The sequence below is a fragment of the Stegodyphus dumicola genome, chromosome 7 (genome assembly GCF_044657685.1).
Source record: "Stegodyphus dumicola isolate Sdum_Otavi_A_Nest chromosome 7, ASM4465768v1".
NCBI classification, from domain to species: domain Eukaryota; kingdom Metazoa; phylum Arthropoda; class Arachnida; order Araneae; family Eresidae; genus Stegodyphus; species Stegodyphus dumicola.
This window is the reverse complement of record NC_140774.1, coordinates 142,420,974-142,437,088: the sequence shown is the minus strand read 5'-3', so window position 1 is coordinate 142,437,088 and position 16,115 is coordinate 142,420,974. Positions and strand designations below refer to the sequence as shown.

General features: G+C 35.4%; 1 protein-coding gene across 1 annotated transcript in view; it reads left to right on the top strand.

The window, feature by feature from the left end:
• LOC118185843 (uncharacterized) overlaps positions 1–16,115 on the top strand; it is a 150,072-nt gene that overhangs the window by 118,410 nt on the left and 15,547 nt on the right. The window contains exons 27-29 of the mRNA XM_085820875.1: positions 1,206–1,448; positions 13,046–13,208; positions 13,578–13,741. Of these exons, the coding sequence (XP_085677001.1) occupies positions 1,206–1,448; positions 13,046–13,208; positions 13,578–13,741 (570 nt within the window). The remainder of the gene's footprint in view (positions 1–1,205; positions 1,449–13,045; positions 13,209–13,577; positions 13,742–16,115) is intronic.

Genomic DNA, 16,115 nt, shown 5'->3' with positions numbered 1-16,115 from the left:
GTCTTCAGAAATTAAAGTTATAAATATATAGGATCATCGTGAATTATCTTAATGTGCAGACTTGTCCGCTCGATTATCCAAGAAATGACTTAGTTATACAAGACATGGACTAGAAGAGAAACACGCTAATGTGACAATCAAAATCGTAAAAACAACCTTTTATTTAGCGTAGGTATAATGAAACACTCAAATACTCATTATACCTACGCTAAATACAAGGTTGTTTTTACGATTTTGATTATACAAGACATAATTGCGTGCCATCTATTTTACTGGATCGCTTGTGCGTGAGGCCTGCAACAAATATTTTTCAGGTGGCAGTAGATTTTATTTTATAAAGACGCTGCTTATTAAAAACAATAAATGGCTCAAATAAAGTTTCCTACTTGGAAAAATTGCAAAATTATTAAATCCTAACTTTAAACCTGCGTATGTTCGAACTAAAAAGCCCTCGATTCTCTAACGAATCGAATAAACTAACGAGTGAAACTCACCACATTATGATTTTCATGGGAAGGTAAATGGGAGAAAAACGTAGAAAATAAAAAGCTGGGTATACACGTTTTGAGACTTAGTGGTAAGATTAAACGAAGATTAAATTAAATTAAACAATGTTAAATAAAGCTTAAACGAAGATAGTAGATCAATAATTTTAATGTTGTATTTTACAAGATGACTCAATCTCTGGGCAACAATGACCAGTAAGTTGACAAAATAAATCATGAAAACAAACTTAATTAAAAACTTCACTGTACACAAGTTTTTCAGATAAAAATATTGTTAAACATTAATAAACACTAATCAGCTGAGTATGTGTCTGCGCCGCACACATTTTTTTTTTTCTCTACGGCTTTCTAATCTAAGATAAAATAATCGTTATATTCTTATTAAATAATCCATTTTTTCAACAAATTTACTGCTACCTATAAAAATAAACAATCATTTGCTCTGAAGTTATAATCCTATCTATTATTAAGAACCATAAAGTTATTAATTATATTTTATTTTTATTTATTGATTATTTATGTTATTTTTATTTATTAATAATGTTATTTTACTTTTACTTATTTATCATTTTATTTGCTTATTTTTATTTATTTATTATTCTATTAACTTATTATTTTACTTTTATTTATTTACTTATTTTATTTACTTATAATTTTACTTTTTGTTATTTATTTTGTTTTATTTTATTTATTTTCTAGACTAAGTTATCAGAGGCTGTGGATTTCTCAGGTCAAATTATAAGTGCTCGGTACCATATCTGGAGAGGGAAAATTGATTTGCCTATTTTGGACAAAATAAGAACCCGCTTCACTTCGGCTTATAGTGCAGCGTCAAAATATCTTTCTGACATTACTAAAGATCCTGAACATCCAATCAATGAAATACTGAGACCTGCTCTGAAAGATACCGTATATAATTTCTGGGAAAGTATAAAAGCAAAGGTATGATAGCAGATTTCACAAAATGGTTATTAACTTTATTTTTACACAATTGTTGAAATCTTTGTAGCATTAGCTCATCACTAAAGGAATGAAATGCAATCATCAAATGTAAAATATACATATGTATAAATGCATAATGTTTTAGACAGTACTCATGTCTAGACATTTCATTAAAGTTTATTCTGATTTCACGAGCAGAAAGGACAACATACAAACATTAATGAGAAAAAATTCCATTTCGAGTTGTCATTAAGGTTAAACCATTGACATTATGCAAATTCAGATTTTTTAAAATTAATTTCGTGCTTTTCAAAGGTTTATTGAGTCAACTTTTTTATATATTTATAACAAAAGTATCAGCAGTGCATGTTCGTCCAGAGTCATTAGTTTTTTGTGAGCAAAAGACACTAAAACTCAAACATGCTTTAAACTTCTAATTAATTTACCTGAACAGACTGAAATAGAACGAGTATTTAATGGGAAGTGACTGCACTTCCCATTAAATACTCGTTCTATTTCATTTACATAAACGCCGAACTGAAGACTCATTCTGGGCAAGGAGTTGTAAGAAGGAAACAAGAATTTAGGAAAAGGTTTCAAAATTAAAAATAACTATTAGAAAATTAAAATAATCCCTACAATGCCTTCTCTGGAATGCTAACTCGAGGCCTTCCTAACGCTAATTATGTCTGCTGACAATTAAACCATGAAAGTACATAGAAGAAGGATTTTACTTCCTTCCATACTTAATGAGGAATACTCGTGAGGGCTTACATTTATGATGATTCATGTATAAGAATGTCTTTATAAAGAATACTTGTAAATGTAAATAATACTTTATGCATGGAGGTAAGAAAGGAAGGAGTGAGTGAGTGAGTGAGTGCACCGCTATGATGGCTTCCGACCACGGACATGAACCAAACGGAATTATATACCATCACGGCGGGGAAGACTCCAGAGTAACAAGGTTGAATATTATAAACTAATAACAGTTTTTACATATTGTTAACTGAAAGGCACTAAGCATTGTTCTGGTTATCTGCTTTAAGTTCTGAACTTTTGAAACATTATAATATTATCCACGGTTGATTCTGCTTAGGCAGTGTCCTGAGATTTTCTCTATTTTATCAAGGGCTATTCTGTTTTTGAGTGTGTTAGTCGTCCACATTGCCCAGGCACAATCCGCTGATTTCTTCAAGTGCCAGGTTCTTGTATGTACACAATGGAAGTAATAATGGTCCGTGTCGCCTTCCTCTCCGCATTCGCAGAAAGGAGTATCTCTAAGTCTGAATCTGTTCAGGTATACTGGGAATGGTCCATGACCTGTCAAGAACTGTGTTAGGCTAGCACAGTGGGTCTTTATTTCCATGTTAACTTTTGGCAGTAAGCGAAATGTCCTTCGTCCTACCTCTGCCTCTGTCCATCTACTTTGCCAATTTTGTAGCAGACTTGTCAAAGTTGTTCGCTTAATATGAGACCAAGGAAGTTTAGTTGGTCTTTCTAATATATCAGTGCAGTTGGCTGCCTGCTTTGCCAGTAGGTCCGCGGCTTCATTGCCTTGAATCCCTTTGTGAGCGGGAACCCATTTTAAAATGGGTCTTTGCGAAATAGGCATTGTCAGAAGCTGTTTCTGAATTCTGTATACCAATGGACTCCGGCTGTTTTGACTTGCGATAGCCGCCAGACTTGATGCCGAATCACTAAGTATGGAGAATTTCTCCTGTTGACATGTGTTCGCATATCTAATTGCAGCACTGATAGCTAGAAGCTCTGCTTGGTATACCGAGTTGTTCGAGCCTAATTTCCTTTTCCACTCGAATGTTACAACTCCATTTTCTAGTCTACAGAAGGCGCTGCCCGTGCCGTTCTCAGTTTTGGAGCCATCTGTGAAAAGGTTATTACTGTACCTCTGAATTGGTTGGTCGTTTATACTGATACCGTCAGAGAGATTGAAAGCTGCTGGATGAAAGTTATTGCAGTTGTTTTGCTCCTCGTAGTCCGAGTGGTGATAATTATGACCCCAGAGTGTTGAAGTTTGACCCAGCCTGGTAACCCTTACGATAGCTGCCTCCCTTTCTACTATCAAATCTAGGGGAGGAATTCCTGCTAGTTGTTGTAGGGCTAGTGTTGACGTGGTACGGTAGGCCCTGCATACTTGAAGTAGCTGCTGTCTCTGAATAGAGAGCAGGGATCTTTTCATATGAGAGGTAAGTTCGCCACCCCAGATTGCTGCTCCATAAGTTATTACTCTTTCTGTAATGGTTCTATGCCAAATTTTTAGTAGCTTAGATGAGATACCCCATTTATGTGAAGTCATGCATCTCATGTTGTTGCTTAGGATGCTAATTCGAGTCTTAAGATTCCTGACATGTGGCATCCAAGAAAGTCTGTTGTCGAGTAATAGCCCAAGATATTTCAATTGGGGGAAACATTTTACCGGTATCCCATGGAGTTTAATGCTTGGGTTGCGTCTTAGCTGCCTGCTGCGTCCTATGAGCAAAGCTTTAGTTTTCTCTGCCGAAATCCGAAGCTTATGTGCTCTGGCCCATTGGGAGAACAGATCAAGACAGTATTGAGATCTCATTTCGAGGTTACTCCTTCCTGCCACAACTAGCATAAAATCGTCCGCATAGGCTATGATTCGAGCGTATTCTACGCTCTCAAACTGACGAAATGCCGAGTTTGCCACTATATTCCACAGTGTTGGTCCAAGGCATGACCCCTGTGGGCATCCTCTAAAGACATTTTTGACATAAATGCCGCTGTCTGATGTTACTTGTACACTTCGATCTTGAAGGTACGAGCGAAGGATGGTAATAATGGCTGTTGGGCACGCCATGTTGTGCAGCAAATTTATTACGTCTGGCCACCATAGGGAGTCAAAGGCTCCCTTGATGTCAATGGCTATTGCCAGTGAGTGCAAATTGTTATCCTTGTTCTGTTTGATAGTGGCCATTAAGTCTTTTATGGCATGTTCAGTTGAGTTGCCCATTCGGAATCCATATTGGTTGGGATGCAGGGCGTTGTTCCTTTGCAGGAAGAAGTCCAATCTGTAAAGAATTACTCTTTCCAATACCTTACCGAGCGCTGGCGGTAGACAGACTGGCCTGTAAGATGTAGGTTCTGCCGGAGTTTTGCCTGATTTTAGGAATAACGCCACTTCTGCCAACAAAAAATATTTTTAGGAAAGTACTGATGTTTCCAGCAAGCTGAAATGACCGCAAGGAATAGTTTTGGGAATTCCCGGTGTATCTCTCTAATGATGATATTATCAATTCCATCCGGACCTGGAGCTTTTTTGGGTGCCAGAGTACGTATGATGTTATCCACTTCCATTTGCGTAGGAGGGAGTTCGTCTCTTCTGGTAACTTGGCGAAATTTCATACTGTAGGTTTTTGTCGCTTCCTCTTGCTCCTATAAGAAATCCTCTTCATCATCATCAGGAAAAACTGCATTTATGATCTCACTGATTACTTCGATGTTGGATGAGGCAGTGCTATTGACCATAGGCGAAAGGGTCGTAGGACGAAACACCTTGTTACATGTTATCTTTTGAGTAGGTCCAAAGGCTTTAGTGACATTACTACAGTAAGTTCTCCATGAGATTAACTTGGCCTCTTTAATTTTTCTTTTATATAAAGCTCTGGCTTTATTGTATGTTATCATTTTGAGTTGCCGTAGATATGGATCTACCGTGGATTGTGCTTTTCTGCGAAGTTCTCGAACTCTGCTCCTCTCTGTGTTAAGCTCTGGTGACCACCAGGATATCGAGTGTTTTGCCTTTACAGATTTCAAACGATATGCTTTGTGGGCGGCTTGCACTATTTTTGTAACTAATAAGTCGTAGAGATTATCTAAGGAGTTTCTGTCCTGGCAGTTGTTGAAATCTTTGATAAATTTCTCTACATGCGCTCGAATGTGTTCCCGTAAAACGGAATGTCCTCCAAATGCCGGTTTGAATCTTTTCTTTATTATGTAGTCTATAGGAGTATCCAGCCTGTAAGTAATAATTTTGTGATCACTGAGTGACGGCAGGTCACTCACTGTCCAATCTTGTATGTACGGAGTTGTATTGGGAGTTGATATTGTTAGATCTGGCCACCCTCGAGCTCTAGGTGTTTCAAAGGTAGGCGGTGAGTCCTGAGCGTTGATGACAATGAAATGCTTACTGTCCAAGAATTCGAGTACCGCAATTCCCCTTCGGTTCTCCGAGTCAGCACCCCATAGTTGACTGGTGGCGTTAAAGTCTCCTGCTATGATACAGTGTGATGCCCCAGTTAGAAGGTTAGAATTAAGTTCCTCTAATAGAGAGGTAATATCTTCGCTCGGGGGTAGGTACACAGCAATAATATCAATGCTGCAATTACTAGTGTCTAGTCTGATGGAGACTGTATGCTCTGTGATTTTAATTAGGAGAGGGGAGAGAGGGCCACTGTAAATAATCGCAGCTAGCTGATTCTTTGAGAGAAACATTCTGCTGTGTGTTGGAACACTAGGAATCCCTCCGTTGTAAACGTATGGCTCTTGGAAGATTCCGACATTGGCAGCAGTATGTGTCATTACTTGCAGCGTATTTATGGTTGCTGGATAGCACTTCTGCAAGTTACACTGTAAAAATCGAAGACCTGCTATATGTTTGTTTAGTGTCATCTTGGTTTAGTTCTTTGCAGTGGTCCTTCTCAGACTCTCGAAATGGGCTCCATACACTGGGCAGGAACTTGAAGTAGCTGGGTGATCTGTGCTGAAAGAGGTTCCCTTTCAGAATTACTACTGCAGCAATTAGTGCAACTCACTTTTTCCGAGCTACACTCCTGCGTCGGGTGGCTGTTACCACACTTCGCGCAAACTGGAGCGTTTTTACAGTTCCTGCTATAGTGACCGAACTCCTGGCAGTTGCAACAGCGTATGATCCTAATGTACGGACGGAGAGGACAAGACTCAAAACCCACTAAAAGACGGCCTAGCTTAACTAGGTGTTCTGCTGACTTAGGGTCTATGTCTATCACCCAGTTTTTCCTTCCGCTTTGCCCGGAACGGCTTGCTCGTATTTGAAAAGCACTGGGATTGAAATTGGGCAGTTGGTCTACAAGTGCTGCTGTTAGATCTTCTTTTCCTAGATTCTCAGGTACTCCAAAAATAATTACACTTTCCCTTCTTGGCTTGGGCTCCCGAAATTCAAGTGTCTCTAGTAGTGCTGGCCTGTCCTCGATTGCCTGTTTCAGGCGTAGCAGGTGAGCTTTTTCTCGACACCGGATGAGAAGCTCTCCGGACCTTGTCGGCCGAATCTGCACTAAAGTGATCCCTAGCTGGGAGGGTTTCAAATCTGCCGAAAGTTGAGCTTTAATCCCTTCGGGTGTCCGTGTGGAGTTCTTTGACCTTAATAATAGAACGTGCTCCGATAGAACTGGAGAAGATCTTGAAGGTGGAGAAGTTTTCCGCTTCTTTCGTGTCACCTCAGTGAAGGAATATTCTTTCGTGAACTGTTCTTCTGGGGCTGAGGATTCCACTGCTTGATAAGACTTGGAATGTTGAGGATTCTCGTGAGATGGCTGTAAACTGTGTGCGAGTTGCTGTTGTTGCAAAGCCAAGACTTGTCCCTGTAGCCGGGCAAGATAAACCTCTTGTTCCGTTAACGTTATGCGAACGGTGTTCACAAAAGATGTAAATTGCTTTCTTTCAGAAGCGTTTAGTCTGCGAGATTCCTTTGCTTGTAAGATGAATAACTGGAGTTGGTTACAGATGTGGTTAATTGCTTCCAACCTGGAGTTAGGTGTTGATGTGCTAGCAGCACCTTTAACAGAAGGGGGAGAATGTTGAATATTATGCTCCGTGGCGGCTGGTGATGAGGGAGTATCCGAAGGCATAGTAAGTAAGAGAACACAATGAAGATGCTTTCAGAGCATAAAAAAACGAATGATGAGATGAATGATGGATACACATGCACCTGCAATATTCCAGGAATACTCAGTTTACGCGATAGCACTGTAAGGAAAGGTAGCGGAACACAATGAACACACTTCACGACGCTAAACTTGAATGAGGAGATGCACGATCAGATCGCATGCACTTGGGCTAGAGTACTAAGCGTGTACCGTAGCAATAATAGATTAGATAGTTGCGAGAACACAATGTGTGCACTTTCACGGCACTAAAGTGGATGAGGTGATGTATAATGAAACCTCATAAGCTAATAGACTTTCTTGTATATTGAGTATGGGCTGTAGCACTATAAGAGGAAAATATATATATATATATTTGTTTTATATAAAATGTGACGCACACACTTTAACCTTATATACTAAACAGTTCTAAGTAAGCACAGACTGATAATCACGCACACTATTACACAGCACTGAATAATAACAAAATGACTATTAGAACACGATGCACACACTTTCTAGGACTAAACTCGAATGAGAAGATGCGCAATCAAATCACATAAACTGATAGTAAAGTATGCTCTATAGCACTATAAGATGAGATAACTGCAAAAACACTATACTTTCACAGCACTGAAAATTTGATTAGGAGATGAATGAAGATATCTCACAAATAAATTATCTTGCATAAATATTGAGTTTGCATTGTAGCACTATGAAAGAAAAGATTAAAAAAAAAAAAAGAAAAAGAAAGAGCAATAACGTATGCACACACTCACGGTAAGCACTGAATAAAAATTACGTGCTCTGTACACTGAAAAAAAAAAAAAAAAAAAAAAAAAAAAAAAAAATGAATACTTGAGCACAATACACGCACTTTTCACTGCCCTAAGTAAGTACTGAATAATATTCACACGCACTATATCAAAGCACTGAATAATATGATTAATACTGGAGCTCTTCGTAGCATTAAACTTGAATGAGGAGATGTACAATCAAATCGCATACACTGCCGATAAAGTATGTACCGTACTGCGAGAACACGATGCACAAACTTCCGGTATTAATAATGAATAAGGAGATGTATGGCGAAATTTCAAAAATCTTCTTTACATATATTGAGTATGTGCTATAGCACTAGTTCGGACTGGGGTATGTAAGAGGTAAATACTTCGTAAGCGTTAAAATCTCTTTCAAAATAAGCAATGCACACACTTTCACAGATATGAACTTGGATGAGAAATTGCATTAAGCAATGCACACACTTTCACAGATATGAACTTGATGAGGAATTGCACTGTAGCACTAATAGAGGAAAATACTGCTTGAGCTGAATGCAAACACGCACTTGGCACGAATGATGTGTAGTACTAATTAAAAAAAAAAAAAAATCAAATACACTGACAGTCGTAAGATGATTACTACTCTTATGTGGCCAAAGATGGCGGCTGACAATCTTTTCCTTCTTGTTTTGAAGAAGAAAAAATAAATAAATAAATAAAAGCGAATTTGGAAGGGGTGGATTTAGAGTAGTATTCGATTACAAGCGCACCCTTGCGCTGCCTGTGTCCGAGACTGAGAGGAGGGGAGAATGCTAAAGTTCCTTTTTCTTATCAGCAGAAGGAAGGAGGGTCGGGTAACCGCGTTACTGTGTTAAAGTAACAACGGTCAGGAACACAAGCCGGAACAGTAATACTTAGAAAATTAATTAAATAATCAGTGAATAATGATGAAACTTACACTACTGAAGTCCTAGTGCTTTGCTGTAACTGCAGATACAAAAAAAACTCTTGTAAGGCTGAATATTCCGTTCACCGTGAAGCAAAATGTGGGAGCAAAATTCATACGACCTCTTATCTCTGGGTATAGACGCGCTCCAGAAAGGAAGGAGTGGCCAATCCGGCATTAGAAGTGAAGCATCGCTCCGAAGCTTCGGTCACCAGATGGGGTGTTTTTCTGTTTACATTCAGAAGCTCGCTTGACAGCGCTCTGATAGTATTTCGACACATGACAATTCCATATAAATCGAAAAACGGGACACTTCTGCATAAAAGGAAAATTCCTAGTGTGATGGATAATAGCAATTTGTATAGTTTAGTGACATTTACGCAAAAATCATATCTTGGTTATTTTTCAATAACTAACAACAGCGATTTTGATGAATTAGTTTTATAAAATTCTAAGCTGTTGAACTACAAAAATATAGATTTTAGCAAAAAAGTTATGCTTAAAAAATGAAAAATACCTCACCGTAGCTTTAAAATTGTATATATCTTTCGATACCCTTGATAGAGTATTCGCTACTTTTATTTTATGTTCCAAACGCCAAAATGTTTTAAATAAAATAAATTTTATTCGCATCCACATATTATTGTAACATGTACTTTTTAAAAATTAGTGTAAATTACTTTATTCGAAAAATATAGTGAATGCACAGAAATTAAAGATTTCCACATGCCGGAACTGAAAAATGGTATTTATGCATGTGCTTGCAAAAAGCATGTATCTGCATTTAACAAAATACGTAAATATTTATTAAATTATTTACAAATGTATTTGAAATGAAGGATTTATTCATTCATAAACAACTGTGAAAGTTACTGTGAAAAAAATCTAATTATTAAATGTATCTAAATTTATAATGATTATAAATATTATCTAAATATATAATAACCTTAACATTGAATTGTAAACATAAATTGACATCCTGTTGACAAACACGTTATAAAACTAGTTAAGCAAGAATTGTTCGTACTGGAAAGCAATCTGTTAAAAGGTATTGTAAAGCAATTTCTATGAGATGCGTATTTAAGAAAGTAATAAAGAATAGTTTTGGAATATGTATTGTTGAAATCAAGGGTAAAAAAAATAAGTATAATTAAAAGAATTATTCCCCTTACATTTTATAATCAGTTACACGTTATAAATAATATTTAAAAAATAATCCTTACTTTATTCCCTTTCAGAAATATTCAGAGAAAGTTAAGTACTATTTAAAGTATTTCGCTATTAAATTAAAGGGTTCTCTAATTTGAAATGGGCCGAATAGAGCATTAATTATAAATTGACTTATAGGTTTTGATTTAAAAGATGCCTCAGAAGCTAAAAAAAATCATGTCATATATTAGAAAGTATTTTAGGAAGAAGCTCTATAAATAGAAAAGAAATCATAATTTTAATAATAGAGTAAACTTTGATCTTAATTTTTGTAATCCTTAACCGAATCAAATCGAATTACCTTAATTTTTTTTTTCTAATGTAATTAACGAAAACTTGTGAAAATATTTCATATTAAACCATTCTGAGCAAACTGTTCTGTGAAAAGTATAGCATTTAATTCCGTTCAGAATTAAATGTTGTTTAAAACTGTTTTCTTTTCATATACTTAGGACTCTGAAGTATTGTAGAAAAAGAAAATATATACATTTATATGCATATTTACGATGTAATTACAAAATGTTTATATCCGATCGTGTCAAAACCCATTGAACACAATGGTAAATTACCCAATGTTTTGGTCACCAAAGAAGGGATCGCCAGTGCTTCAAAGCAGGGCATGGGGAAACTGGTTTAGAGCCACTCCATCTAACTTTCTACCTTCATGACTTTATGGGGGGGGAAGAGAAATAAGGCTTGAGATTTATTGCCTGATAAAACTAATTTTCTTTTCTTTTAAGAAGAATCAAAATAGTTAATTGTAAAAAAATCAATAATTACCTTAACTATAAATAAATTCCAACTAAGCTAAAATTTAAATAATTATAAATTTGTCTAATGTTTTTTCAAGAAAATGGTATAATTGTTCCCCTCCCCCCCCAAAAAAAATGGTAATAACGAATCTTTACTTAAGCATTAAGTATCGAAGACTACTTACCTACTTTTCAACAAACGTTAAAAGTTTTGCTACTAAAACTGCTTACCTTACTTGTTTACTTTGTTTGACCAGAGTTCAAGGTCCCGGCAGAATGGATGAATGATTGGTTTTCGTGGTTTTTTTCATACGTAAAACTGTGGATACGAACTAGTTTCCCATAGAAATTTCTCAAGGAAAGCAGCTCTCTTCATAGGCAGATAGCCCTCGAATCGCTTTGCCCTAATCAATTAATTTAACTTCAAAATTTCTTTGAATCTCGAAAGCAGTGAGATGCTTGAAAATCGAATATATCGAAATCAAATACATTTCAAGAATACACTAATTTAAGAATACATGTAATTTAATATGCATTTCGAGACGAAACTTTGTGCGCAGAATTTTAAAATTAGTAATCGACAGTACGTCTTAGACGAATATAACAGTTCTAGCATTTAAGCATAGGACCGTGAATATGACCCAGTTTTACTTAGAAAATCCTCCACGAAAGTATCCCTCCTTTAAGCAGATAGTCCTAGAGCGCTTTGCCGTAATTGAATAAACAAAGCAATTATACATAGGACGTGTATTAATAAGCTAATTAAAAATCTTTGTAGTAAAAGTCCTAAAAGTTTGAAACACGAATACAAATACATACAACTAAATCTGCTTTTTATAACACTTATTCGTTTACATAAATAGCATAAATATGATGCTTAATTGAATCAAAAACAAAAAGTCCTTACAATTCGTGTTGATGATTCATAAAAGAAAAGTCATTATGATCTATGATGATATTCATAGAAGAAAATTCATGAGATATGTATATAGGGAAAATTTAATATATTGTCAAAAAAGTTCCGGGATAAAGGTTGTAAAAAAGTAGAAAACTGCATTTACCAAGTAATGATCCTAGCTGCTATCAAAGTAGTCCTCTTGGCTATCTGTACACAAATACCAACGTTTCTGGAGGTCTTGGAAGCAAACGGAGAAATCTTCAACTGCGATGCTAGCAAGTTCATTTGTCACAGTCTGTTGAATTGTCTGTAATAATATTGATGAAGCTTTCCTTTCCATCACCTTTTCGCTCACGGAAACAATAAAAAATCTCAATAATCTTTGACAAAATGTGGAATCACGTCTGGCTGTATCTAATAGTTTAGCAGAAATTCTTTGTCTTTCCTCTTTCTGTTCATGTGTTAGTGAGTGAAGGATTATTCTTGCATTAAGTTTCCGTTTTCCTAAATCTTTGCGTAAAATCTTATGACACACATCACTACTAAAATTCATTTCTTCTGATAATCAATCATACGCACAGTTACACGACGGTCTTCTTGCAATAACTGCCTCACACGCTCCATGTTTGCATCGGTATGTGCTATAGACAGGCGACTAGGTCTGGGATCGTCTTGCACTGAATCTCTGCCTTCACGAAACCTTTTGCGCCGCTCGAAAACATAGCTTCTTGAAAATGTCCCTCCTGCATATTCTTGCTTAATCATGTTACACGTTTCACTAGGTCTTTTCCCGAGCTCAACGCAGAACTTAATGTTCACGCTTTGCTCAGCATCCATTGCGTCACCTTAACAAATGAAACAGCAATCCGAACAGTGTGTTGCTAAGCACAGCCCTACCAACTAGTAAGTTTGCGTGGAAACATGGCAAGGTCATGGCAAGTAAGAATATATATCAGGCAACATAAAAATAAAATAAATAACATTTGTTCCTTTTTAGTACTCCAAACTCAGAAATAATAATAAAAAAAAAATTCTCCTTGAACTTCTTTGACAAAGGATGTATTACAGTTTTAATAGTTCACAGTTTGAACTATTATTTTGAGTAACAAAAAACAATTTTTCTTCCCACAGAGTAAAGAATTCATATCACTTCCTTGGACTGCTTTTAAAGAACTTCTTCATGCTTTGCATCCATTTTATTGGGACTTGCAAGCCGCGCTAACCAATATACTTCACAGCGTAAAAGAAAAGTCAAGAAATGCTTATAAGGAAATTAAAGAGAGATCTATCATTAGTAAGTTTTACTTGCAAATTTTAAAATCTATTATAAAAGTGAACACATGAATTTCTGCCAATATATGCCAAAACATTTTCATAAAAAAAAAAGAATTTTACGCTTTAAATAAATACTGTCAATTTTTAAATAAATTGTGGCAGACAACGTTTGGTTATGCCATCACTGAACAAGTTGCTTTCATTTTGAATTGCCATTTTTTCCATATGTTTTTGTAAGTTTTCTATAAAAACATAGCATTAAATATCTGTATTATTTCGTGTTAAAATATGTATGGCACCAAGATGTCATTTCTTTTCTCCTTTAAATGTAAATGTTTTACTATCGCATTTTTCCAAACATTTCACTTATTTAAAAATTTATTTGCAGTATGGGCTATCAATTACTTTAACGTCCCTGATGCCTTCTACGGAAGCATTATGAATGTACGGACAAGCATAAAAAATCTTCTCAAAGTATTCCTGCAAGATGATGAAAATTTGGAGTTTGAATTTAGAACTGGGAAATTATTAGTATTGGAAGCCTTTGGATATGTATGTAGATTTTTTTTTTTATTCCCATTGATTTTTAACGCATATTGATTAATATATAAACGGATTCTAATGCATAGCATAGTATTCTTTCAACTGGGCATTTGGTGGAAGAATATAAATTAAATCTGAGTTCAATATTCCCATGAAATATGAATTACGATATAAATATGCTTTGATTAAATTAAATTTATAATAGACAGCAGACATTAATTTTTCAATTAGTCACATATTTGAAAGAAAATATTAGTGCTAAGGTTAATTAACATAATAAATAACAAATATCGAATGAATGCTTTAACTTGTAATTTTTCTAATAAATATGGAATGAATGTTTTAACATGTAATTTTGCTATTAAGACAAGCTCTTGTTATAAGTCAGAAAAGCTCTTGTCTATAAAGTTCTTGTTGATAAGCTCTTGTTATAAGTCTTAATAAGTCAGAAAAGGCAAGCTCTTGTTATACGACAATTTATCTTGCTTCATTAAAGTGTACAGGATTAGGCTGAAGATTAATGACTATTAATGTCGATTAATAGTCAATACTTTCAGCACAGTATTGAATTCAATAACTTAATATATAGACTAGAACAATCGTCTTAAATTGGCTGCCCTCGGGCCACTTGCAGCACCAAAGCAATTTTATTTGTTCTAAAGCTTTAAAGATTTTAGTTATTTGATGTCCGAGTTTTTCATTACTATTTGAAACGATTAAAAGCTATCTTAAATTTCATTACCATTTAAAATTCATTAATTTTTCATTACCATAATGCATAAAAAAATCTATAAATGGAGATAATTAATTTATATTAAAAGATTTGAAGACACAGAATTTGAGTAATTTTTATTCGCAATTCTGTCGAAAAATAAATAAGAAAATTTGCGAATTTTTCTTCTAAGAATAAGCGCTTTGATTGGGAATATGTGAAGAGCACAGTTGAAAACTTATCAGAAAAGAATCGGAATGACCAATGAGCATATACATTCTGTAATGGATAATTTCTGTTCAAATCTACAAACTTTATCAGAATCGAAATACCATCAAGCGTCAAGTTGTATTAAGAAATTAAGACGTTTATAAGCATTGATGTACAAACATGTATATTGTTATATAAGAGTACAAAAAAAATTTAGCAAATAAGAGAAAAGCACTAGGTTGTCATTACTTATTCAAAAGTTTTGTCCCTTTAGAAAATTTTCTCTGAAAACTTAAAAAGTTTTAATAATGTGTTTAATTTAAAGAAAGTAATTAATGATTAATTGAATGTGTTGGAAATATTTTAAATAAGTATATCACTTTGAAAATTTAATATTTAAATATATTTAAAAGTATAATCAACGAAAATGTCTTGGGAGTAACAAACCTGATTTCAGATAGAAAATAAATATAAATTTGAATTTTTTTACTTTGCTATATTATTTTTACTGTTTTATGTGCAGGATGACTCAAAAGTCCGTTAACATTTCAAAATTCAAAAATTCACGGAATAATGCAAGCAGAGAGGTAAAAATTGACACACATGCTTGAAATGACATGGGATTTTATTCAAAGCGAAAAAACAAAGGCAACATATAGCGCTGGGCAGCAAAATGTCAGTGACGCCGCATGAGAATCGTGTATGAAGTAAGCTGTAGTGAGAGATGGAATCAGTTTCTTCATGTCACTTTCTGTCCTCGCCTCTGAACGTTGGTCACAGTGTGATGCAGTTTCATCACATCAGTCGTGATGACACCCTTTTTCTTCCAGGAAATGCGTGGTTTTGCTATTCAAGCTGTCAGTGTGATGGGTGCGAGGAACGCTGATATGTTACAGAATCACATCATCCCTAGTCTGGTTGATAAACACTGTTGGAAGGTATGACTTTTATGCAGAATGGCGCTCCACCCCGTATTGCTACACATGTGAAAGATCTCTTGCAGACATCCTTTGGTGAGGATTGCGTGCTGAGCTGCCATTTCCGCCATGCTTGGCGTCATGCATGCTCAAAATAATCAGTTCTCCAGATCTCAATCCGTGTGATTATTGGTTATAGGGTTACCTGAAATTGCAAGTCTACCGCGATCGTCCGACTTGATTAGGGATGCTAAAAGACAACATCCGACGCCAATTTCTCACCATACCTATAGATATGCTGTGGAGTGCTGTTCACAACATTGTCTCTCGACTACAGGTATTATTAATGAATCACGGCCGACGTGTTGAAAATTTGTTATAAAGAACATCGTTTTTGCTAATCAATTATTATGCCAATTATTGCTTTCGTTATCATGTGAAGCTCCATCTGTTGGCCATTTTAAGCACTTTTTTGCTTTTAATAAAACGTCATGATATTTCAAACATGTGTGCCAGTTTTTACCTCTCCACCAACATTATTCAC